Source organism: Euphorbia lathyris, chromosome 5 (assembly GCF_963576675.1).
Source record: "Euphorbia lathyris chromosome 5, ddEupLath1.1, whole genome shotgun sequence".
Lineage (NCBI taxonomy): Eukaryota > Viridiplantae > Streptophyta > Magnoliopsida > Malpighiales > Euphorbiaceae > Euphorbia > Euphorbia lathyris.
Window position 1 is genome coordinate 75,762,876 of NC_088914.1, and position 25,113 is coordinate 75,787,988.

General features: G+C 32.5%; 2 protein-coding genes and 1 long non-coding RNA gene across 16 annotated transcripts; 1 reads left to right on the plus strand and 2 right to left on the minus strand.

Annotated features, from left to right (window-relative positions):
- Positions 1–5,514: 5,514 nt before the first annotated feature.
- LOC136229881 (terpene synthase 10-like) lies at positions 5,515–11,451 on the minus strand. Its single transcript, XM_066018753.1, has 11 exons — positions 11,398–11,451; positions 10,781–10,937; positions 10,043–10,116; positions 9,669–9,933; positions 9,164–9,545; positions 8,823–9,041; positions 8,679–8,738; positions 8,092–8,170; positions 7,960–8,011; positions 5,905–6,101; positions 5,515–5,811 (listed from the first exon to the last, which is right to left on the minus strand). The coding sequence occupies exons 1-11, from the start codon at positions 11,449–11,451 to the stop codon at positions 5,515–5,517; spliced, it is 1,836 nt and encodes a 611-aa protein (XP_065874825.1).
- A 1,072-nt stretch (positions 11,452–12,523) lies between these two features.
- Positions 12,524–16,433, minus strand: LOC136230257 (uncharacterized). Of its 2 annotated transcripts, none has more exons than XR_010689328.1 (9): positions 16,136–16,433; positions 15,892–16,050; positions 15,661–15,788; positions 15,001–15,047; positions 14,847–14,914; positions 14,593–14,764; positions 14,354–14,419; positions 13,579–13,697; positions 12,524–12,902 (listed from the first exon to the last, which is right to left on the minus strand). It is a non-coding gene; the product is annotated as an uncharacterized lncRNA (long non-coding RNA). The 2 variants fall into 2 exon arrangements; XR_010689327.1 differs by having other exon boundaries at positions 15,661–15,773; positions 16,136–16,431.
- A 7-nt stretch (positions 16,434–16,440) lies between these two features.
- LOC136230255 (uncharacterized) lies at positions 16,441–24,253 on the plus strand. 13 transcript variants are annotated; one of them, XM_066019272.1, is made up of 18 exons: positions 16,441–16,869; positions 16,995–17,074; positions 17,280–17,359; positions 18,608–18,758; positions 18,839–18,931; positions 19,023–19,112; positions 19,216–19,380; positions 19,482–19,724; positions 19,821–20,096; positions 20,183–20,275; positions 20,358–20,474; positions 20,619–20,990; positions 21,077–21,817; positions 21,973–22,036; positions 22,349–22,509; positions 23,052–23,153; positions 23,256–23,289; positions 23,825–24,253. In XM_066019272.1, exons 8-13 carry the CDS (start codon positions 19,716–19,718, stop codon positions 21,083–21,085), a joined length of 876 nt encoding a protein of 291 aa, XP_065875344.1. In that variant the 5' UTR covers positions 16,441–16,869; positions 16,995–17,074; positions 17,280–17,359; positions 18,608–18,758; positions 18,839–18,931; positions 19,023–19,112; positions 19,216–19,380; positions 19,482–19,715; the 3' UTR covers positions 21,086–21,817; positions 21,973–22,036; positions 22,349–22,509; positions 23,052–23,153; positions 23,256–23,289; positions 23,825–24,253. The 13 variants fall into 13 exon arrangements, with proteins under 13 accessions (XP_065875344.1, XP_065875345.1, XP_065875343.1 ...); XM_066019273.1 differs by having other exon boundaries at positions 21,077–21,527; positions 21,750–21,826; positions 23,256–24,253; XM_066019271.1 differs by having other exon boundaries at positions 21,077–21,527; positions 21,750–21,817; positions 23,256–24,253.
- Positions 24,254–25,113: the final 860 nt, after the last annotated feature.

A 25,113-nucleotide genomic window follows, 5' to 3' on the forward strand; every position in this document is an offset into this window, starting at 1 on the left:
CGAAAAACTTCAAATTTGATCTCTGGAATTTCAAATCCACAACTGCAAGACAACATGTGTGTGTGTGTGTGTGTATATATATATATATATATATAAAGAATTACAAAAAATGGATATGGACCATTTACAGAAAAATACTAAATTTAAAATCAATTTTTTTTCCAGTATTCAATTTATGTCAAACCAAGTCCAAAAATCACACCATAATACACGAACAAAGAATTTCAATTCAAGCTAGAATATAATCCAAAAAACCGGTTTGAAAAATGAAAATGATCGAAACAAAAATTACCTTTTCTAGAATCAATTAACGTCCGATGAAACTTGAAGAAGAATTATAAAGGGAGTAGCGTCTGGTCTAAGTAGGAGAATTTGATGCGTTTTTTCTTCTCTCAAACCCAAAATTGCTCTAATTATTGAAGAAAATTTGACGGCTTTCACCTTCACATAAAAAGAAGGATGAAGATGGATAATGAATTGAATGAGGATTTATATAACCTTTAATTGAAGAATGAAGATGAAGAGTTGAAAAAATATAACCGTTTATGGGAGAGATAAATTCGAAATTTATGGGATTTGGGAGAGATTGATTAAAGAAGATGACAAGTAATTAGAAAATTGAGATATAACGTGTTTGAAGTTCTTTTGGATTAATTGGTGAGTTATTATAATTTTTGCTAAATGTTATTTTTTTATGGACTGTAGATGTATTTTAGTTATTAAATGTATATTTTAGTTATTAAAAGTGTATATATTTAGGGATATATTAGTGATTTGTGAAAGCTGAAATTTAATTAATAGGATACACAACTATATAAAAAGGTAAAAAAAAATTTATCCTTAATTAATCGGATAGACAACTATATAAAAAGGAAACCTGACAAATGAGGCCTGACTTCTAATTATTGGGCCCAATTTTTCATATTTAAATAGCTTATTTTATTTTGGCTCAAATACATAAATATCATAACTAAATACAAAATTACAACTAAGTCATATCACTAAAGTTAATTCTTAATATGTCATTATCCTCGAGTAAATTACACTAATGGTACCTGAACTTTACCCTAATTCACACTTTGGTACCTAGATTACATTTTGTCTCAAAAATATACCTAAAGTAACGATGACCGGACAATTAAGTATATTTTACTGGTTAATGGTCGGTCAATGCGATTTTGACGAGTAAATTACACTGATGGTACCTGAACTTTACCAGAATTCATATTTTGGTACCTAGATTTCATTTTGTCCAAAAAATACACTTCAAGTAAAGATGATTCAATATTTTAGTATATTTGACCGATCAGTGATTGATCAATTTGAGTTTGACCATTTTAAATTAAAAATTAAGACGAATCATACACTCAATTAACATAAAATTATAATATTATCATTTAGAAATGACAATATTATAAAATGACAATATTATAATTTTATGTTAATTGAGTGTATGGTGAGTCCCAATATTTAGTTCATGTTACCCGGCCACTAACCGATCAAATGAACTAAACCTTTTAATCACCTTTACTTGTCTTTTTTTTTGGATAAAATAAAATCCAGATACCGAAGTGTGAATTATGGTAAAGTTCGGGTACTATTAATGTAATTAACTCGTGAAAATCGCGTTGACCTGTCATAATCGGTAAAAATATACTAAATTTTCTGGTCATCGTTACTTCAGGTATATTTTTGGGACAAAATGTAATCTAGGTACCAAAGTGTAAACTACGCAAAGTTCAGGTACCATTGGTGTAGTTTACCCCATTATCCTCTATATATTATGATTTTATAACATAATTTAAAAATTCTATACTCCAATTCAAAAATCAAAAACCCTAGAGAATATATTCTAGACTTCTAATTTATAAATTATAATATTTAAAATATATTAAAAGTACTGATTTTACTAATTTGACATAATCCAAAATTATGATTTGATATAGTTGTAAAAAATTTTAAAAAATGAATTTCTGTGTAATATTCCCTTTTATTTTTATATTGATATATGTAATAAAGTGCTAAGTAAAAGTATATTTTGAGGGCCTCATTTCCTTGGGCTCTAGGCAGGCGCTCCTCCTACCCAGACCCAGGGACATGGCTGACATTAAAAGATAACTACAGGGTCTCTGCATCCTTAGGCAGGTGAAATTCTGTTTTGGTTAGGGGCAGTAATGGTTTGCTAGAACCAACTTACTGTCTGTGGACCGTGAGTCCACTGCTAGCTAAAGACAGTCCCATAGGATCGTGCACATTGAACATGTGAGTTAGAAGTAATTAATTGATTGACAGTAAAATATCAAGGTAATTAATTGGTGGTTAATTAATTGATTAATTGATACTATGTATCAATGTAATTGATTAATGTTCTTAAGTGTTGAATATTTAATTGATTAATTAGTTTGCAAGATGTAGTTAATTAATTTGTAAATTAATTAAATTGCATTCGATGAATAATTAATTAAATTAATACGTCAATTTATTAATTAATCTTATTTATTTAATTGGGGTAATTAAATTTAATCTAATCATAGTTAATTGCATAGAATAAATATTATTGGTATTTATTTATGTAAGGATTGGATTAGTTTCGTAATTAACCAATTAACCCTAAACCAATTACGTTTAGGAATACACTATATATAATTTGAAACACTCTAAACCTAAGTTTTACCACTATTGATATTCGGCACACCAAAATACATACAACATATGTATTCGGCCAACATAAAAGGAACATAGTGGAATTATTGGCATATGACACAATCTTTCCCGTTGTTATTCTTCGGCTAGCACCGGTTTTAGCTCGATAGCTATTCGTGCACCTGACTACGGAGATCTTACTACCTTGTAGATTCTTCAGCCGTCTCTATAGGAAACAGTCCGGGTATGTTTATATCCTTAAACGGATCCAAAAAGTTTTATTCAATAAAAGGTTAACAGACAAATATCAAACTAAAGAGATTAGAAATACATTTTAAACCGTAATTCCGCTGCACTACAGTTCATTAACTGGAAATAATCTCTAACAGTGGTATCCGAGATATGGTTTAGTCCATTTTGATTGATTGAAAAATTAATATGATTTGGTTTTTATTATTTTTCCAAATCAAGTTTTTTGAAATTTCTAATTCCTCGTGTAGAAATTGATCTAGGAAGTTTTCTATTTTATTTCTTTCTGTATTTTTTTTGTTTGGTTCTGAAATTATTTTTAATTATTTAAGTTAAAAAAATTTGGCAGCAATTTTTAAATTAAAAAAATAGTTTCAGACACGGAACAACAGTCATGGGACTGCTGCTGTCCGCGGACAGAAGCCCCATCGCTGTCTCGGGTCCGTCAAAAAATTCATATTTAGTCTTAAATTTGGATTTTGGAACAGATTTAACCTTTTAATTTTTTTCTCGGGTAATTTTGATTAAATTTGGGCCCTAATAGGTTGAATAAGTACTGACAAAACACGATATTTGGTCTCATGGTCCTGAATATCATACTCATCTCCATATTGATATGTGCATTGTGCCATCCGAGCTAGATCCATTGCTATTCCTATAAATGCTTTGGAGAGTAACAAAGATTCTATACACTCTTGTTTGCTCATCTTCTTCCATATCTCTCGAATTAAACATCCAATATATTGGTGTGCTTCTTCTTCTGAAGCTCCACTTCCATTCATATGTAACATTGTATTAACTTTGGAACATCACTTATCGAGAATATGTATAGATTTTCTCTCATTAGTCCCTCTGGAGTTTTCTAGCCCTTAGACGATTTTTAGTAGTATGGACTCCTGCTAGGCCGCCTAAGCAACCAACAAAAACATTTGCTATTATGATTTTTTTTGGTTTTATTATATTCATTTTCGAGTTTTTGCAATGATATTTTTGTTAAAATATTGATGTTTACACAATTGTAAATATATATGTTACAAATATACATGTTTTTCTATATTAAATAATTTTATATTATTATTTTTATATAGTATAGTACATATTTTACTTGAATTTACAATGTGTTGCTTAACAAGTAAAAAAAATACAAAAATACAAATCCGATTAAACCCTGACTAATCCTAGATTAATCTCCAACTAATCCCCGGTTAATCCTTGAGGCCCTTTCAGTTTGAATAACGTCTAACGTTTTTTACAACCTTGTTATGCACTAACACAAAGTTTGGTCTTCTTCCCTCAGGTAGACTTGGGCCTCTCAGGAGTTGGTTTGGCGACACCAGATTCCTCCTTGGTGGAGGAGAAGGCGGTGGTGATGGTGGTCGTTGGGGTTGCGGAATCGAAATTTCCTCGTTTCTTCTATAGTGACCTCAAAAGGGTTGTTGAATGGTCTTTAAGTTTTCTATCTAAAACCTGTCCATTGATCCTCCCATTTTCTCTTCTGAATGTTCATTCTTAGTTTTGCACTTGGAACTGCTCCCTTATCCCGATTCTCAAATCATCTATCTTCTTGTCATTGACTTCCATTGTTTCTTATGGTACCCTCAGTTGAACCATCACTGAAGAAGTCTCATGTTAGGGAAAAAATTGACTCTAATATCAACTGATACTAATAGTGACAATTATGAAAGTTTTGATCATAAACCAATAAAGAAAAAACTTTTTACTAGGTTAACTAGAAGGAAATAATCGCATTAAGGTATATGAACCTCAGCTCTAATGGAGAAAATAAGTTTTGATTGATAAAAATTGTGTTTCCTTACAAACATTAGGCTTATATACGGCTTTAACCCTAGGTGAGAAAAGACATAATACCCCTTATATCTAATACTAAACATTATCCAAACAATAGGGTAAAAATGGGTGAAAATATGGCCAAGTGGGAAAATACTAAATATAAAATCGCAAAATAGTAATAACACTTTTGCAAGAATGTGATAGAATCCGTACGACTATGTGAGGAAGTTATGCCACATGTTGTGTAGTCTGGGTGACATGCGGTGTAGGCTGAAATTTCCTTTGAATTGGAATCGGCCAATAACAAGTCACACAGTATCTTGAAATAGGTACATGGTGTGTGAATTATTCCAAAAGAAGAAGAGACTTCCTTCACATAGTCGTACGGATTCTATCACACGTGGGATGGCCTTCCTTTCCTTGTTGTCAAGCTGGTTTGATTGTCCATGCATCGTGTTGCTGTCTCCACATGTCGTGTGTGTCTTGTTTCCAGCTTTCTATGGATCATTGGTATTGATGAACTCATCATAATGCATAGGAACTTATCATAAATCTTAACAGAGCGTAAATATTAACTCCAATTGGATAGGTGGCTCCCGCAACATTAAATAACGATAGCTCTTCCACTTTGGAAGACCTTAGAGAAGTATCCCTCCTATGAGAGGTCTCCTTACTCTAGGTAAGTATATTTTAATGTTGCTTTCCCTTTCTATTTATTTAGTGACTCTTTTTTATCCTCATGTGTCCTCCTCTAGCTTACAATGTGCTACGTTCTTCAATTTGTGCATCAATATTAATTGATGATATGTGAAATAAGTATAAATATCCTAACTAAATAGAAATAGGTTGAACAAGTGGTGACAAAACACGATCTTTGGTCTCTCCTTCCTGTATCCCATGCCCATCTCCATTTTGGTACATGCATTGTGCCATCCGAGCTAAGTCCATTGCTCCGGCAATAAACTCTTTGGAGAATAATGGAGAACCCTCACGTCCTTGTTTGTTCATCTCCTTCCATGTCTCACTAATTAAAGATTGAATATATTGGCGTGCTTCTTCTTCTGAAGCTCCACTTTCATTCATGTAGCATTGTATTGATTTTGGAACATCACCTCTCTTTAATTCATCCTGATCACTCAGTCGTACACAATAATTTTTCAATTCAGACAGGGAAAGTCAGTAGAATAGCAAAGGTAAGATTTATAGAAGATAGATTCTTACAGAAGATGTTCCAAGATCATCTGCTAGTCGAAGAATCATAGATGACAACCGTAATATCTTTGGATACTCCTTTAGGTATTTCAATCTGTCAATTCTGACTGTATCCTTTGTAAGAAAAAATGCATGGACTAGTGCAACTGGACCTGAAATAGAAATCCATGCATTTTCAATATATTCTTCCAGCGTTGGTGTATATTGTTGAGAAAATTAACTATTAATTTAAAACAATTAAATAAAAAAAAAATTGTTGTGAAGTCCTAATTAATGAGAGACTATTTTAGTAATTTGTATTATTAAAATAATAATAAAAAAGAAATGTGAATGTATTGACCACCGAAAATTGGGTGGTCAATGGCCAATTAATTGTGCCAGCAAATTGCTGGCACAATTAATGGGCATGGAAATCCTTGGCTTATAAAAGCCAAGGATGTGCAAAAAGTATCAAAAAAAATTGTGAGAATAGAATAAGAAGAGAAGGGGAGTTGGGTGGAAGAAAAATGTAGTGAGAGGAGGCACAATTGTGCCTTAAGAATTTTGATAGTTTATTTAGAGGGTAGTCTAATTATTTTGGGGAGAGATAAAAATAGTAAAGATAATTATTTTGGGTATTTTTGGAAAACACCCGAGTGCTACTATTTTTGTTATTGCTGGCACAATTAATCGAGGAGGTGAAGCCAAGGATGGATGCATGGTGGAAGCATATAGAATAAGGGAAAAAAAGGAAAAATGTGAGGGAGTTGAGAGCTTTGAGAGAGGGGCAAATATAATGTTTATATTTGCTTGTGAGTTTTGAGAGTTTATTTTAGAGGGTAGTCTAATTATTTTGGGGAGAGATAAAAATAGTAAAGATAATTATTTTGTGTATTTTTGGGAAACACCCGAGTGCTACTATTTTTGTTTTATCCCATTGTAACTCTAGAAAGTTTCTAGAGAACACCCTCTTGTAAACCTCATAAATTCAATAAAATTGTTTTATCGCTTCCGCTGAATTGTCGCGATCCATAAAAATTCCCACAAGTGGTATCAGAGCTATGGTTCAATGTAGCGTCACGTACCAAATCAACTGGGCGTGAGAAAATAGAGAAAATGAGCAAGCAATTGAGGGAAGGACTGCTGGCAAGGAGAAACCTCAAATGTTTCGTGTAAGAAGTTTGGACACGTGCAATGGAATTGGATGAACAAGAGAAAAGAAAGTGTCAATGTGGCAAATCATGTTGACGAAAAAGAATTTGCTTAATTTGGAGAGAAGAACTCCAATAGTTGAAGGTTGATGAGAAGTGCATCAATAAATCGATTTGGAGAGAAGTGCTCCAACAGTTGAAGGTTGGTGAGAAGTGCATCAACAAATGAATTCGGTAAGAAGTGCTCCGAGAAGTTGTTTGTGGAGAGAAGTGCTCCGCTTATAAGGTGATGATGGGAAAGTACATCATAAATATATTGAAAAAAAAAATAAAAGTTTTAAATTAATAGTTAAGAGGAAGATTGTTGAGAAAATTAACTATTAATTTAAAACAATTAAATAAAAAAAAAATTGTTGTGAAGTCCTAATTAATGAGGGACTATTTTTGTAATTTGTATTATTAAGGGATTGGTTTTGTAATTTGTAATTAAAAAAAATAAAAAATAAAAGGTTGACCACCAAATTCGGTGGTCAAGTGAATTAATAGTGCCAGCAAATTGCTGGCACAATTAATTGACGAGGTGAAGCCAATGATGGATGCATGGTGGAAGCATATAGAATAAGGGAAAAAAAGGAAAAATGTGAGGGAGTTGAGAGCTTTGAGAGAGGGGCAAATATAATGTTTATATTTGCTTGTGAGTTTTGAGAGTTTATTTTAGAGGGTAGTCTAATTATTTTTGAGAGTGATAAAAATAGTAAAGATAATTATTTTGTGTATTTTTTGGAAACACCCGAGTGCTACTATTTTTGTTTTATCCCATTGTAGCTCTAGAAAGTTTCTAGAGAACACCCTCTTATGAACCTCATAAATTCAATAAAATTGTTTTATTGCTTCCGCTGAATTGTCGCGATCCAGAAAAATTCTCACATATATCTACTATGGTACCATTTAGCCTCCACTAAGTAGGCTTCACATAGATCTACCCACTGAACAATATAATAATTGATGTTATTAATTAATGAATGCTATAATCAAGTTAAAAAACAATATTAATATTGAAACTTACAGTTTTCTTCAAAAAGGGAATTATATGAAATCCTTGTTCCTTAAGCACATCATACCCTATTTCGTTTATTGTATTATGGGTAAAGTTCAAATAAAACCCCTGTGGTTTCACTAATTTTCAGATAAAGGACTGTGGTTTACTTTTTGTCAAAACGATGACTGAGGTTTTCAACTTTAGCAAAATAAGGACTTTTTCGATTGATACTATTAAAATCACCTTTAACAACTTCAAAAATGACATATTTTAAGAACTACTAATATTCTAAGCAACTTTAATTCTTCAACTTTTTTATTTCGAGATTATTTAGATGATGTTTGGCAAAGAGAGAGAAAGTTAATGTTTAGAGAGAGAAAGTTCCAAAAAAGATGATTTTCTAAAATCGAAAATGTAGTTCCATAGAAAATATGACATTGAACAATTTTAATTCTTGAAAATTTTCATTTTCAGGTCGTTAAAGATAGTTTTAATAGCATTATTAAAAGTGTGAAACCTCAGTTCTCGTTTTGACAAAAAGTAAACCACAGTCCTTTATTTGAAAATTAGTGAAACCACGGGGGTTTTATTTGAACTTTCCCCTTGTATTATGAAGAGCTAGAAAACATATCTTCATATAGTCCGGAAGTTGTTCAATTTCATTCACATCCCATCTGAAATCATATATAGGAACTATGTTAATTTTTCAATATTTGTATATGTTGAGAATATATACAGATCATTAATGGCCAATTAACCTTTGAACAGCATCAGTAAACAATTCAAGTTCCTCCAAGGTACCATAAACGTCATAAATGTCATCAATGGTAGTTACCAATGCATTGATTTTGGTGGCCATTCTTCTGCAATATGAGAATCGTGGCTCATACATCACTCCAACTGTCCATAAGAAGTTCTCCACTATCCTGTCTCTTGAGAATCTTAGCTTTTCAGCAAGACATGTACTCTTCCACCAGCTTTAATTTGTGCATTTATAGAGACAAACAATTAATTAGTGAAATGAAAAACAATCTCAAACATGTCCTTTAATAAGAATAATTAGATGACATTTATTAGGAACCTTTATTTGATTACCGACCATGATGTGTATTGAAGATCAGCCTGGTATGTTGCTTGGACATTGTTGAAATCCAATTTAGCAAGCTCCAGGATATGAGAATCCATGCCTTGTTTAACCTCATACATATCTATGAACCACCTGCTTTCCAACCTTTGCATTCTCCAATGGAGTGGGAGCTCCAAAGCATGATTTATTAATTTTGCATAATATGGGTCAGTTTCTTGATTTTGCTGAATATGTTTTCTCAGATTATTGTATCCAAATTCTCTTGCTGCGTCTAAGACATCCTCACCTTCTTCTGAAAGGAATGAGGCCTCATACAATGATAGCATTCCCTTATAATCATCGTACAGATTTGTTTTCAAGTTCCCAACCTCGTCTTGAAAATCACTGAATGTCTCTGGACATTAATTAATTTTTGTAAGTAATTTTAATCAAAATTAAGTGTGATAATTGATATACCATGGACTTTTCTCAAGGGGAAAAAACAAATTAGATCTAATATATTTATATATGCAGCTACCTTGAGGTATGTTAAACCCATGTTGTCTCAAGAGTCTAAATTCAAGAGCTGTGGAGTGCAAATCATTCTTGATTGATTTATCGCTATGTTTTTTATTGAAAATACTCATCAAAATTCCATGTATTTGATCTTGGAAATGATATGCCAGTCCAAGTCTTTGTAATATGTCAATGAGCTCAAGTTGATCCAAAGGAGTTATGGGTTTGATGAGCATCGTCTTCACTTCTTCCTTGAGCTTTCTAATACGATTTGTATACTTTTCTTCCTGCATTATATATATGAAAAGATTAATAAGTGCATATTTTGCCTTAAATAATATTTTATAAACAATGTCAAAGAAGGAAGAAAGTGAGAGTTAATATAAATATATATACCTTATATTGACTCCTCAAGGAAAGCACAAAATCAGAATCCCAAATGGTAGGTTTGTAGTTTGCAGAGCGTCTGACTATACTTTGAGTGGAAATATTTGAATTAAGAGAGCATAGTATTTTTGATTTAGTAGTATCAATAGTTTTATGTTTAAGTTTGGGAAAAGAGAAATTAGAAATTGGAGAAGATAGAAGAAAGGCCATTTTAAAAAAAAGGTGGAAAAATGAAGGAAGCGCTGTATGCATAAAGCTATTGCGATGATTTGTTTATATATTTGCTGAGATATGACTATTGATAGGATAAAGGTTTAATTACTATACATTAACATTTCTAAAAAAAGAAATGATATAAAACTATAGGGGACTGGTATTTAAAAAATATGTTCACCAGTACATTCCAAACTAGTTAGTGATGACAGTAGGTTTGAGTTTCGCGGCTACTTAATAGTATCAAATATGGAAATGAACAATCGAGGATTCACTGAATTAGCGAGAAAGAATTACTGAGAATCAAGAGTTAGGGAAGAATGAAAAGCAATCTTTTCTCTTATCCTATATGTTAAACCCTAACCAAACCTTAACTAGTTGTTACACTTGAAACATTGCCTTTTGTGTGTGGCTTTTCCTTGATTTAGCAAAATACGAAACCTTAACTAGTTGCTACACTTGAAACATTGCTTTTTGTATGTGTCTTTTCCTTGATTTAGCAAAATACACCATTTTATCCGTATATTCTATTACCCCTCAAGCTCAGAGTGTAGATCCCGAAAACTCCAACATTGGATAAAACCGGTTCAAAAACATTACCAGCTAATGCCTTGGTAAAAAAATCTACAACTTGTTGAGTAGAAGTAACTAACAATGGACGAATCAAACCATCAAGTAACTTTTCTCTTCTCTGATAAAATAACAATAATGCTTCTAGCAATTATAATAAAACATTAGTTTTTACATTTTTTTCACAATTACAACAAAACCAATCCTTAACCCTTAATAAATCATTTTTTGTGGTATATATTACCGTGATAAACAACATGGTAAGAAGTAACCTTTTTTTTTTTAATGAAGGCGGGCGAATGTCAGTTTGGAGCGCATGACATCCCAACTAGGTCGGCACCCCTGCAGAACCGTACCAAGGCTGATATTATGTAAGAAGTAACCATTTTAATCCTATTGGACTTTATTTTTTTGACCAACAATATTAGCACCTTTTAAGGGCTCACTATGCATGCATGATCTTTTATACTTATAATATACAACATCTTTCCTCTGAATTAAAAATTAAAAAACAAAAACTCTATTACCTTCTTGGATTTTCAAAATATAGTTTTTTCAACTTGCTTAAAAGATTATGATACCTCTGAACTTGTTGTAGCCAATTGATTTTTCAGTTGCAAAGAAGTAAACTGCATGTTGAACGTCACGTTCGTCCTTGAGCATGGACAGGAGGGGCGTCTGTGTAACTACCACTACAAAAAAAAAAGAATTACAGGGGACAAGTGTTAGGCACAATTTAAAGTAGTTGTCCTTAATTGTATATTTGCAATTACTAATAGAGACTAATTTTAAAAATGTCTCCTTTGCTATTTTAATTTATAATAGGAGACGAAAAAATATATAAAAATATATCATATTAAATTTATAATTTTGATATTAATATTTTGGGGACAAATTAAATAGGAATTTCTACGCTTTCATTCTAACGGGTTTATTTAGTGATCTTTGGGGACAAATCCCTTAATTAATCGAATCTGCAGTAGCTTTTTTATTTCCCTCTTAGAACGTAAAGGAAGAAAGGAGGGTTAGGAGATGGCTTTGGAATCAATGACATCAAATCACTTCTTTTGGACTTTCTGGAGTCTGATTCATTGTGCAAAAAACCTCAACAATCGATAGCGAAGCTTTACCTCGTAGGCTATCTAGACTATCTTCTTTCTGTATCAAATGGTTTCCCTGAAGCAAAGATTTGATTTTTTCTTATTATTAGGTCTCGCCTCCATAGTTTCCTACATCGATTCTGCAGGTATGAGAATCTGAAATTTTTCATCTCAGTTGTCTTTGCACTACAAGAAATCAGTGAGTTAGCGACCGAAAATTTGGTTGTTAATTCGGTTGCTAAAGACGTTTAGCAACCGAAAAGTGTCATTTAGCAACCGAATTAGTTCGGTCGCTAAGTAGCGTGTTGGTAACTTTACCAACCTGGTTTTTCCTTAAGGGGCCGCAAGTATTGCAACTAATGTTTCGGTTGCAAAACTCAGTCGCAAACTTTAGCAACCGAGTTTTGCAACTACGTGTAGTTGCTAACTGCCGGACAAAAGCTATGAATTGGGGCTGTTTACCGACGAAATCAGACGAAAAAGTCATCGGTAATTTTTGTTATTTGGCATTATATATTAGCTCTTTAATGCAGCAGCCAAATTTTTATATATTTTTATAATTATAATACTTTACAATAAACTTAAACATTTAATTAATAATTCAAGAAACTAGAAATATACGTTTATAATTAATATTTGAAGGTTAAGTCAAAGTACATAAATATCATAATGTAATACATTAACCTAAATAAGTTAAAATCAAAATATATAAATATTGAAGCTATTAAGGAACAAGCCTCAAGTGTTGTTCTTATCTCAATAATTACAATACTAGCACCTAAATTAGATGCACCAACAAAACTTGAAGATGACAATGATCTTGAATTTTTAGGATATCAGTCATGATAATACTCGGAAGCAGTTGAAGCAGTCCAAAAATTTCTTCGTCCCTATTAAGCAATCTAGCCTGGTAGAATGCTCTTCATTGATCAATGGACTCGACAATTTACTCAATAGTGTGTTTAATTTCAACTTGGGTAAGTTTCCTAAAATAAACAGAACCAAAATCAAAATCAGAAGCATGTTGCATCTCAAATAAAACGTTGGTATCAAGCATTTAGTTTGAAAATTAAATAGCACAAATGCAAGAGGCAATGAGGCAGAAAATTTGTTAATTTATTGTTTGCTACAAAACAGAACAAGCAGTTGCACTTCCATTGCTAGAGTTGAATAATACAATCTATATGCATCCAATCACAGCAAAGATAATTGAATAGAACACGAGGGTTGTCAAGTTATGACACAACATGATTTACAAAAACAGCCCCTCTTGCAAATAGGGAGTTCAAATCTAAAGAAACATAATACGAACAACAAGCGCTAAATGCATAGCATAGTTAACAAGAGCTAGAGCAAGAAAGAAGCAATTGTATTGACAAGACAAAACAAAACATGAAAGTTAAAGAAAGCCGACCACCTTAAGGAAATAGCTAACATCAAATATAAGCCAACAACTATCAGCTAAGTTAATCAAAAGCAGAATAGAGAACCAATTCCTGATAACAGCAACAAAATGGATAAAGTTGGCATGCACTCAGAATAGAAAATAAAAGGCAAAGGAAAGACTAGTTTTGAAATTCACAGCGCTTTGAGGACAACATGGCGTAAAGTCAATTACAGTACATGCTTAAAGATAGTAAATTCGTAGAGGAAACCCTTTACCTTGAACACTGAACAGAATCAGGTCAACAAACTGAACAGAATCAGATCGAAACCGAAAACTGAACAGAATCAGGTCAACAAACTCCAACGACCCACTTACGAGTGAGTTCTCCCTGAATCTGCAGACAAGAAATTATATGAAAAAAGAACAAAAGAAGAAAACAAAAAATCAGAAATAAGAGGAGCAGTTATAACAGTCAGAACTCATAAGTGGATTAAACTAATTGAGCAGCAAAACTGACTGATAATAGTTAACCAATATAACTGATAAAAACTGAATTGTAAGAAAACAACACACTGAACCAATGACAGTTGAGCCAAAAATTGAAAAATAATAACTCGTAAGCAAGGTCAAAGGTTAATAGGCCAATTTAAAGCAAGTTCATGGAGTCCATATATAACTTTAAGCAAGGTCAAAGGTAATAGGCCAATTTAAGAAAGTTCAAGGAGACAATAGATCACTTTAACCAAGTTCATGGTAATGAGACATCCCGAGAATTATTTATTTATTTTAGAAAAGAAGCTAATTTGAAGGAATAATGAATCATATAAGAATTGAAATGAATCATATTAGAATAGAATTACGAGTAAAGTTGTAAATTGGATGATCTGATTGATGAACACGTGACCAAAGTTAGTGAATATAGACAATTTATTGAAGATATTCATATCTTTGCCTTATTCTTCTTCTTATTATTATTATGAATGATGGAACATATATATTATGATTAGTAATATGCATATAAAGAGTATGTAGAGGGAAGAAAGAACATACAACTTGTCTTGCTACTAAAAGCAACAAAAGAAAGCAACACCCCATTAGTATAGTTTTCCATGACCACTGCATAGAAAAAAAGAATATTGTCATATTATAATGTTAATTAATTAATTATTACTTATGAAGAAATTGAAGATTGTATATATAGTCATTTCAGCAACCTCTCCGATTGGTTAGTGGACACTATAAATTGGAAGTAATTATGAAATGGTAATGATGGAAAAATGAATAGATACCTCATGGATGGTATGAAAAACAGAGGTCAAAACAGGAACCAAACCCATTTGTTGAGTAAAATGAGTGATCCCAAGAAGGCTTTTCAGCTGTTGTAGAGATACAATTATAGCTGCTCCACCCATGAATCCAATCAGAGTTGCCTTTGGTAGAAAATCTATAATAAATCCAAGCCTGAAACATCCATTCATTCATTTAGTAATTAATTAATTACCAATTGGCCACTAAAAAGTGAAAAGAAAGTAAAAAGATAGACCTGAAGAATCCCAAGGAAGCTTGAAATAAACCAGCAAGTTTTTTAAAACCTTGTATGTTCCTCCATGTCTGAAGTAATTAAGTAGGTACATAATAATGTCATATTAATTGAAATAAAGTGAAAAAAAACAGAAATAATGTGAAAAAGGACATACTTGAGAGAAGCTATACGGGCAATGAGTTCAGAAGGTACAATTTCATGCTGTTAGAAAAGGAGAGACTTATTAGACATTACAAGACTATTTATAAAGGAAATACTAATAATATATATTTTGAGAATATAGGTACAGACATTCCTCATGCCAAAAATTGAAAAATGGTAACTCATAACACTTTAAGCAAAAACAATTATGGCCATTTAACTAATGTGACTAATTTAAGCAACAATTGATCTGGCAACTCCAACTTTACTGCAGGCCCAATAGAAGCCATTTTTACATTAATGCCTTTGATGAGATGATCAAGTCAAGAACAGAAGAAACTCTGTCTTTCAAATAAAGTGGAACCATATTGATGTTAATTATGCAATTTGCCTACATGATGTCAATTGCCTGAATCCTTTATATGTTGATGCCATTTCTCTTCAACTTATTCATCTTCTCGTCTTGTATACTATCATATTAATTGATGTATTTTTCTATAGCAAACCAAAGTTCAAATTGCTACCCTTGATTCATAATCCCATAAGTATTTTACATGCACATAATGAACTTAATAACACATTTCATAAAACAAACATCTTGACCATTCCTAAAGAACCAATTAATCAAATAAATTCCTAAGGATCACTTATTTTCAATCAGTGAGTGTCATACCTTGATAGCTGCAACCATTGAGGCCAGCAAGTGCAGATTTGGTCTGAAAACTCCAAGCTATGCAAATGGGTGAGGACAAAGACCGATTAACCCAATTATACACCCTAAAACACCTAAACAAGTCACAACTACAGAGTTTAATAGGTAACATTGATCAAAATTCAGAACATATAAAAAAAATGATAGGATATTAAAAGGAAAAAAATAAAAATCAAAGGATAGAAGAGTTACCACTGGAGAAATTTTAATTGAATGTTTAGCCTCTAAACCAGAAAATCGAACAATACAGTGACACCGACCAAAAGCTTCTTCCAAGGTGCTTCCTAACACCGACCAGCCAGTTGCTTCTTCCTCGACTTTGATTTTCTTCTTCCTGGACTCCTAAAGCTTCTAAAAAACGTTGAAGAGACCAACCATGAGTAGTAGCCGGATTAAAGGGAACGACCATGGAAAGAAAAGAAATCAAAGGCATTACCGCATTGAAATAAACTTTTTCTCCTCTTTGGTAACTCAGAAGAGCTTGAACCCTCTTTTGTATCCTGCTGCTATAAGGAGATATAAAATTGAGCGGAAGAATAATTTGAGTTCCACGCTCTAACCTCTAGTGCTAAGAAATTGAGTTAGCCAAGAGGAATTGAAGAGAAATAGAGGAATTAGGGATAATAGTTCTGGAATTAGAGATTGAAGAGAAATAGGAACCGCGGCTTGAAGACGAAGAGAAGAATTAGGGCTTAAAGTGAAACAGAGGAACTGCGGCTCGAAGAGAGAGAATAATTAGGGCTTGAAGAGAGAGAGGCGAGCAAAACCTTCTCTTCTTTCTTTTTATATTTTTTATTTTTTATATTTTACTTTTTATTTTATTTTATTTTGCAACCTCGTGACCGGTTGCTGAACAAAAATTCTAGTTGGTAAAACAGGGGTCAATTAGGCCGACACTTTTTGCAACAGGGTGAAATAATTAGCGACTGATTCGGTTGCTATTTAGCGACCGAATATAATCCGGTCGCTAAATTCGGTTGCTAACTCACGTTTTTCTTGTAGTGTTGTAATCTTAGGGTTTGTGACAATGAAGGAATGCTTTTGGAAAAATAATGGAAGGTCTTGTGGAATTAGGACATGACGTTGTGAGGTTGAGTAGTAATTGAAGAGATAAACCAAGTTGGTGGTACAGGGACGTGATTTTCTAACTGCAAGAACGTGGCAACAAAGGTGATTTTACTAAATTATTTTGCTATTAAAAACCTTTATTTTTTTGGAGGAAATAATAATTTGGAGGGAAATTTATCTATTACTGTTATTTCTACCGCCAAAACTTCTATGTCCATCCTTAAAAGGCTCTCTGAAATACAAGTTCATTTTTTTGAGGAGGCTGAGTGCGCAACGGTTTATCAAACATATCTGCCAATTCATTGAGGTTAGTGCACCAATATAATTTTGGTTATCTGGGTTATTGAATTTGCATCATTAATTATGGTTATATGGTTTCAGATATTAATGCACAATTGTCTAACGATTTATTTTGTTTGGCTTTTTTTTTTCTCTGTTTAACAGAGTATTCTGTATTGAATATTATAAATTTGTTTTGTTTTCATAATCAAGAATGATGGTAACACCTACAGGATTCACATTAAACCAAATCCAAAGCCAAAGCCTTAGTAGTAAAAGCCAAATGGGTAATACTTGCTCTCATCAGATACAGGTAACAATTAAGCCCCCATTATAATGAAATCAGCAGCAATGGAGTTATTAGATTGTTTTTATATGGTGTATTAGATCAATGATAATGTTTGTCCCTTATGGTTTAAACTATATTATCATGAATCAATATAACATGGAGTGCATATCTACACAAGGTAAATTAGCTGAAACATTCATCAATGTCTCTTCAGCATTCTAATTATCCATTTTGTCTATGATGCATACCTTAGTGAAAGCCTTTGTCTCTAGTCTTTGTAAAAGAACATTAAGAGGGCCTGAGATAAGGCCTGCAAAGTAGCACAAACGTTTCTAAGTTCCCTCACAAAATCTAAAAAAATTAGAGTATTAAGCCACAAGAAAATGATCCTACAACTTGATTTTGAAGCTTCGTAGAGCTTAAACTACTATCTTTCTTAGTAATGTATCCATGTTTTCAATCAATTATTTCAATTTATCACTTCAAAATCTACTAAAAGTTGCAAAAATTAGAAGTTGGGATTGAAGAATCTCCTAGTTGCAAACTAAAAAGTCACTTCCTGGAAAATTGATTTTGTAGTTACTCAAACTAGATAAGAAAAAACAAAACCAGCAATTTTGAATTCATACAAAATGAACATCATTAAGAAGCAACAAAAATTAAAGATGAGTCTGAAACTAGCAGATAGCTAACACTCTTATTGAATCCAAAACTCTTCCAACGAAGAAGCAAGGGAGAAGAAGGGAGAGCAGTTAAGAGAGGGTTGATTAATTATATAAAAATAGTACAGGGACTCCATTGCTGATTTGAGTAGAATGAGGGCTTAATTGATTTTTAGTTCATAGTTTGGGGGTTCAAATGGGATTTATGCCTAAGTAATTCAAGAGTAATACTTAATAATGATTGTAAGCCTACTGTTTCTGAAGTTAACTCTCAATAACAGCTTGAGTTGCTGTTTTGTTTCACTAACTGTTCACAACTCCGACTGTGAATTGTATTGCTCACAACTTTGAGTTAGGAGTCTTATGTTTCTTGTGTCAGTCATTTTAAATCTACTGGTTCCCTGCCCAGTTAACGAGTCAACATGGTAAAGGTGATTATAGTCTTGGAATATAGTTGAGTGATTTCATTTTGTTCCTGGAAAATAGGGTCCAAAAAATCATAAGGTGCATTGATTAATTAAGTGATGATTATATTAAAATGTAATGGTTTCTTTTCATTGAATTGTTGAATACTCGGTTATTTATTTCAATTGGAAACTTGATTTGACAGATAATGGCAGGCGTTTATACACGCGCAAAGAACAAGAAGAGATTACCTCCAATGTTTAGAGGTCGCCCACCTATCCTTAATGACTATTCTGAGGATGAAACACTTCCACCATTAGAATCTCAAGATTTGAATAATATGGATGCACCTCAAGGTATTACTATTGAATTACAAAACTATTTACATATTGTTCCTTTTAATATCTATTATATACACTTAAACAATGTTTAACAGTGGGATGGAGATGTATTTCAAGGGAGAACAATCTTAATGATGAAACTAGAGCTAAAAATACTCTCACACCTACTTCTAGACCATTGCCAGCTGGTATTTTTATATAAAATATTTATTTATCTTGTATACTTTATCGGTTACAATATACATCATATTAAATGGATTAACTTTTTTAATATTTCAGATTTAAGAAATAAAAGAATTAGAGCAAGCATCCTACAAGAACCTGTTCCTAATGCTTCTTTACACCATTGTTCTCATCCATCTGCTTTTGGTATCATTTAGTTATTTAATTTAATAATTATTTTATTTAATGTTATGTATACAAATGTGTAAATTGGTGGTATTTAAATCTTATATTAATTGTGTTAAATTAGATGACATGACGCAAAATTTGAGGAAATCCAATATGTTTGAGACGATTGATGACACTGGTACTTGGTAGTTACAAAAGTCTCGTTCTCTACCATCTACTCTTAATGAGAACAATCAATTTGATGATCCTAGCCAATTAGACATTGAGGCAAATCATTTTAATTCAGGTGATGTTCAATGTTAGTACAACATTTAATTGTTTTCTAGAGTATGTTGGACCCTTTCTTTTTCTTTACAATTGTTAGTTGTGTTTTGGTATATTTTTTAGGCAGTTCTATTCCGACAAGGGGGTTGTACAAGGGAGCGAATCTCGACAAACTCACAAATAATCATAAGGATAAGTTAATTGTGTTTATCCCTCCTGGGAAATCTTTTAGACCAATTGGACAACATGAGAGAAAGTTAATTAGCATCATGGTTGGGGTATTGTGCTCGATCTATTGGACGTCCTAGTGAGTCGTGGGATCAAAATTTAACCAAGCATAGGCCTCGTTTGTGGAACATGATTAAGGTAATCCCATACGTTCGTTTAGGTTAGTTCAAAAAATTTAATGGTTGAATTATTTGATTGTTAACAATATATGTAATGCCTTTAATTTTTGTTTAGGACTATTTTGATGTTAGTCCTGAGAGTCCTAACAAGTGGAAGAGGCTTGAGGAGTTAGTAAAGGTGGAGCAGGATACACCTGAAATGAAAAGATCAAAATTTGAATCTTATTGTTTCTCTGTGATGCGAGTCTTATTTCGCAAGTGGAAACACGAGTTACATAATAAATATAAACAACATTCTAGTGATGAGGAACGATTGAAACATGTTCCTAGAGGCTTGTCTCCAAATGATTGGAAGGACCTGGTGACGTTGTTTGGGAGTAAAGATTTTAAGGTTCAAGTTTATCTATTATGTGATATTTATTTTCAAGTTCTTTTTTCATAACGCAATAAGGTTCTTTAACAATATTTACTTTTCAGGCATGGAGTTCAATTAATTCTGACAATCGTAAATGTCAAAAAGTTGTTGCTTCATCTGGTCCCACCCCTTTTGCACAAGTGGAGTATGATTTGGTAAAAATACATCAATACTGTTAAATATTTTTTAAAGTTGTTGGATAGGTAATGTTCTATAGTTCTTTGATTAATGTTGCAGATCGATGAGGAGACAGGGGAATTGCCAGATGCTTCTGATGTGTGGATGGCCACTCATTCAATATTGGACGAAGAAGGTCAAAATCACTTTCGCGATTCGGAATCAAGAAGGCTATATGTAAGTACATAATTTAAACAATATAGAGTTACTATATAATATTTTAAAGAAATTAGAATTGCATTTTCTATTTTACTAATTGTATGGTTTTAATTATTATCTTTTTATGCCTCATAATTAATAGTAATTTTCCACATCTTTTAGGAAGAAATGAAAAGGATTGAGAATGAACCAAGAAATGAAAATGAGTCAGATCCTACACCAGATGATGTTCTACAACAGGTATTTGGAGTTAGGTCTGGATATGTTCGTGGCAAGGGATTGGGATATAAAGCAAGTACCAAGGGAATGGTGTGTAGCGCTAGAAAGGATGATGTAGAAGAGCTGAAAAATGAGGTGGCAATATTAACGCAGAAATTAAAGGCACAAGAAGAGCGTGAAAAAGCACAAAAGGAGCGGGAACAGGCTGTAGAAGACCGAATTCAATCGTATTTTAAAGTGATGGAAGCCATAGCAGCACAGAATAGTTTAGGTACACAAAATCAGAATTTAGAAAGGAGTTCACAAAATGGCTCAGTAATAATTCTAAACTACAAATAATCAATACTTACATTTAAATATATCATATTGTTGATTGATTAGTTTTGATTTCTATTTTATAGGAGGAATAAGATCAATAATGGAACCGTAACGACTGCGGGTTGAAGTGGATGATGAACAAGGATAAATTAAGCTTTACAAAACTAAAACCGATCAAGGAGAGATTTGCTTTATTCCAAGTATCATTTTATTATTATTTATATGCGTTTAGGATATTGAATAGTTGCATTATCTTCTTTTTCTACTTCAGGACTTTTTTAGGATATCCAATGAACTCATGTTTTTTAAATCAAGGATATGGAACGATATTTACTTCTTAAAAAGGTTCACATATTGTTTGTTTTGCTCAAGGGACATTTATTTTGTGTATTTGCTCTGAACAATGCACATGATCATGATTATATTAGGTGTTGGGTCTATTGTATTGTTGGTCTATTTGTTGGTATCATTTATGCAGTTTGGTGGTCGCTGTGTTTTTCACGATTATTCAAAGCTAGGTGGCCTTATACAAAGGTATGATTGTTTCCAATAAGATTTGAATTTCTAGGATTGACAAAATTTTGAAACCAAATTGATTGTTGCAAAGCTAGCCAGATGCCTATATTTCTCTTTGAAAACATTAGTGTTCTTATTCCCTTTTGTTTAGATTTCCATTACAAGCAGTTAAGTTGGTCGGTGAATAGAAAGTGATTTCATGTTGATTGAATTTTGTTTGATAATGTGCATCTTGTGTAGTGTATAGTCATGTTCCTGCTACGTTTATCAGTCGAGCTTACTAAGTGGATAATTTTCAAAACAGACAGGTAAAATCGGTATGTCATTCAACTATTATATTAACTTGGAAACAACTCTTATTTTCCAGCTTTTATTTTTTTGGTTACTTTCAGTAATATGAATATTTGAATACTATTTTTGAAACCAAATAATAATTTTTATTAGAAGTTTTATTTCTTTGCAGCACATTGTATTCAATGGTGAAGCAGGAGGAAATGGTTTTGCTGCATCAGCAGTAGATGCAGCAGGTGGGAATGGGGTGACTACTAGTTTTGTGTAGATCCTAACTTAGATCCCGAGCTGGCTCTTACTCCTAGCGTCTTTACATTCTTCCTCTAAACCTTGGAAGTTACAAGGCTAGAAGTTACCATAGATAGAGAACACCATTTGACTCTTTTCGGTGCTGTTACGGAACAAGTAATTTCATACTTGTGTTGTAATTTGTTTCTACATGATGTTGAATCATACTGAACTATTTCTGTTGAGTCTGATTCTGATGTGAGAACTTGCTTCATGATTCATTTATGCTCACCAGTGGATGTTTGATACTTCATATGTAGGCATTGAATCATTTTCAAAGCTTGGAGATTCCATATATTTTGAGGAGGAATGTGATGCCCCTGGTATTTATGTTATATATAGTATATTTCAAGCTCTCAAGATTGGAAATTGGGACAAATTGCTATTGATTCGAGTGACATTGACCTTTTCTCCAACCAAGGTAAAATACATTATTTTATAGGTATGAGAGTTACAGAAAAGTGACACATGTGGTTTTGCACTTCATACTTTGAGGAGTGTGGATGTTTTTTGGACAAAAAGATACCTCTATTTTGATGTTAGAAAAAAATGCCCTCTGATTTCAACATATATATATATGTTAATTGCCATATTGCATATGCTAATAGGAGAATGTGTAAATATATGGTCAGGTAATTTCTGGAATATTAGTATATCTATATCTATATATATATATATATATATATAGATATAGATTTTGTTGATGCAATCAATGGATAAGAGGTCAGTAAATCAGAATAACATGCGCAAGAGAAGTTTGTATTCTTTGTCGGTTTACGACTAAAACCGTTCACATTGAATTTATCGGCATCACTGAATAAATGAAATGGAGGTAATTTCCCCTATTAATGGATAATGTTATGTATGCCATTATGTTCTTAATACAGAGGACATAAATTTTCTTCTGAAAAATAAACTTTGAAAGTCCATAATCATTCTAAAAGACTTTACTGTTGTTATTAGCTATCGAGCAAAGTTGTCCAAAATGTTCATCTTTCTGGTGGAAGATTGTTGGGAGTTTCACGTGGGGCACCAAGTGTTAGTGATATGGTGGACAGTATGGAGGTGCTCACTTTATTCCTTTCAAATTTTTTATGAAGTTGCAAGAGTCGTACTTCTAGAAAGTGGGCATTAATGTTCTGATGTCCTTTTGCGTAATAATACCAGGAAAGAGGAATCAACATGCTGTTTGTCCTAGGTGGTAATGGCACACATGCTGGAGCTAATGCAATTCACAATGACTTCAACAAATATATATGTTATTTTCTTATTTTCCTTTAGCTTAATCGAATTATTGAGCTTTGAGAGTCTATGGTTGGAGTTTATTTTCTTATTTTATTGTTTCATGGGTTGCCATTTGATTCTGATTGCAAATGGCGAAGGGGAATAGTTGTTGCCATTTCATGGATTGTCTAGTTCCTTCTGTTAACAAGATAACAGACTTGGTTTAAGTTTTCACTGCATGAAGTATGCTCTGTCTGCTTTATTATTTCTGTCTAACTAAACTTGCTATAGTTGTTTGAGCCTATATGTATTGTGTTAGATATTTAGGCACCAGAAGGTCCATAATCTTATAATATGAACTGCTGCTTGAGTGCTGTTACTTATATGTTGCGGTCACTGAGATAAACTCCATTGAGGATGTGAGGAGTTATTGATATCATTATTATTCAACTAAATTTTGTCCACCAATCTGAAAATGCACACCAGATGTTTGATATTTGTCTATGTTGCAGATTGGAGCAACTTCATTTTAAGCACAAAGACAGTATAGCAAAGACAATTGGGACTCTTACTTCCTTCATCGGAGCTTCGGTCATCACGCTGCATAAAGGACCACCTATTTACTCACAGGAGCCAGAGTTATTGATACCATTAGGAGAGGCAAAGGCAAGGAATTGGACGTTGGGTTGTATTTGCTGGTCAAGTTGGATAGTTTTACAATAAATTTTCTTGAAGAAACACCCTGCTCCTTTCATTGTTTGTTCATTTACTTGTGTTTTTGGTATTCTGCCGTTTTTGGGAATTGCAGGCTTGAATTGGAGAATAATTAAAGCCTTAGAATAATCTTATGATATGTAAACCCTTCAACTCTTCTAAACTGTACAATTTAATTAAATTTCCTTATTTAAACTACTTAGATAAATCAATCCGTCTTTAAACCATGCAAATTTAATTGCATTTCATTACTTAAAGGACTTAACGATGTCAGCTCGTCTATAAATTATGAATTTAATTGAATTTCATTACTTAAATAATTTAAATAGGTCTATCAAGAATTTAACTAAATTTCATTACTTAAACAACTTAACCTGGTCAACTCGTCTGTAAATTACGAATTCAATTGAATTTCTTTACTTAAACGATTTAACCGGATCAACTCGTCTAAACCATACGGAATTAATTGAATTTCAATACTTAAACAACTTAACCAGGTCAACCCATCTGTAAATTATGAATTCAATTGAATTTCATTACTTAAACGACTTAACTAGATCAACTCGTCTAAACCGTACGAAATTAATTGAATTTCAATACTTAAACAACTTAACCAGGTTAACCTGTCCATAAATCAAGAATTTAACTACATTTCATTACTTAAACAACTAAACCAAGTCAACTAGTCTATAAATTACAAATTGAATTGAATTTCATGACTTAGACAACTTAATCAGGTCAACTTGTATATAAATCACGAACTTCATTGAGTTTCACTACTTAAACGACTTAACCATATCAACTTGTCTAAACTGCATGAGTTTAATTGAATTCCAGTACTTAAACGACTTAACTAGGTCAAGTCGTCTAAACCGTACGGATTTAATTGAGACTTAAACGACTTAACTAGGCCAACATGTCTATAAATAAAAAATTTTAACTAAATTTCATACTTAAGCGACTTAACCAGGTCAACCATCTATAAATCACGAATTTAATTGAATTTCATTACTTAAACCACTTAACCATGAATTTAATTGAATTTCATTACTTAAACCATTTAACCATGTCAAGACGTCTATAAATC

Coding starts and splice junctions, on each gene's coding strand:
- LOC136230255 (XM_066019270.1), top strand. Junction 20,097..20,182: donor TTGGGAGTAAAGATTTTAAG/GTTCAAGTTTAT, acceptor TTTACTTTTCAG/GCATGGAGTTCAATTAATTC. Junction 20,475..20,618: donor CGGAATCAAGAAGGCTATAT/GTAAGTACATAA, acceptor CACATCTTTTAG/GAAGAAATGAAAAGGATTGA.
- LOC136229881 (XM_066018753.1), bottom strand. CDS start 11,451: ATGCAGTTTACTTCTTTGCAACTGAAAAATCAATTGGCTACAACAAGT. Junction 10,117..10,780: donor CTACACTCTGAGCTTGAGGG/GTAATAGAATAT, acceptor CTCAAAGTATAG/TCAGACGCTCTGCAAACTAC. Junction 9,546..9,668: donor TGGGTTTAACATACCTCAAG/GTAGCTGCATAT, acceptor ATTAATGTCCAG/AGACATTCAGTGATTTTCAA.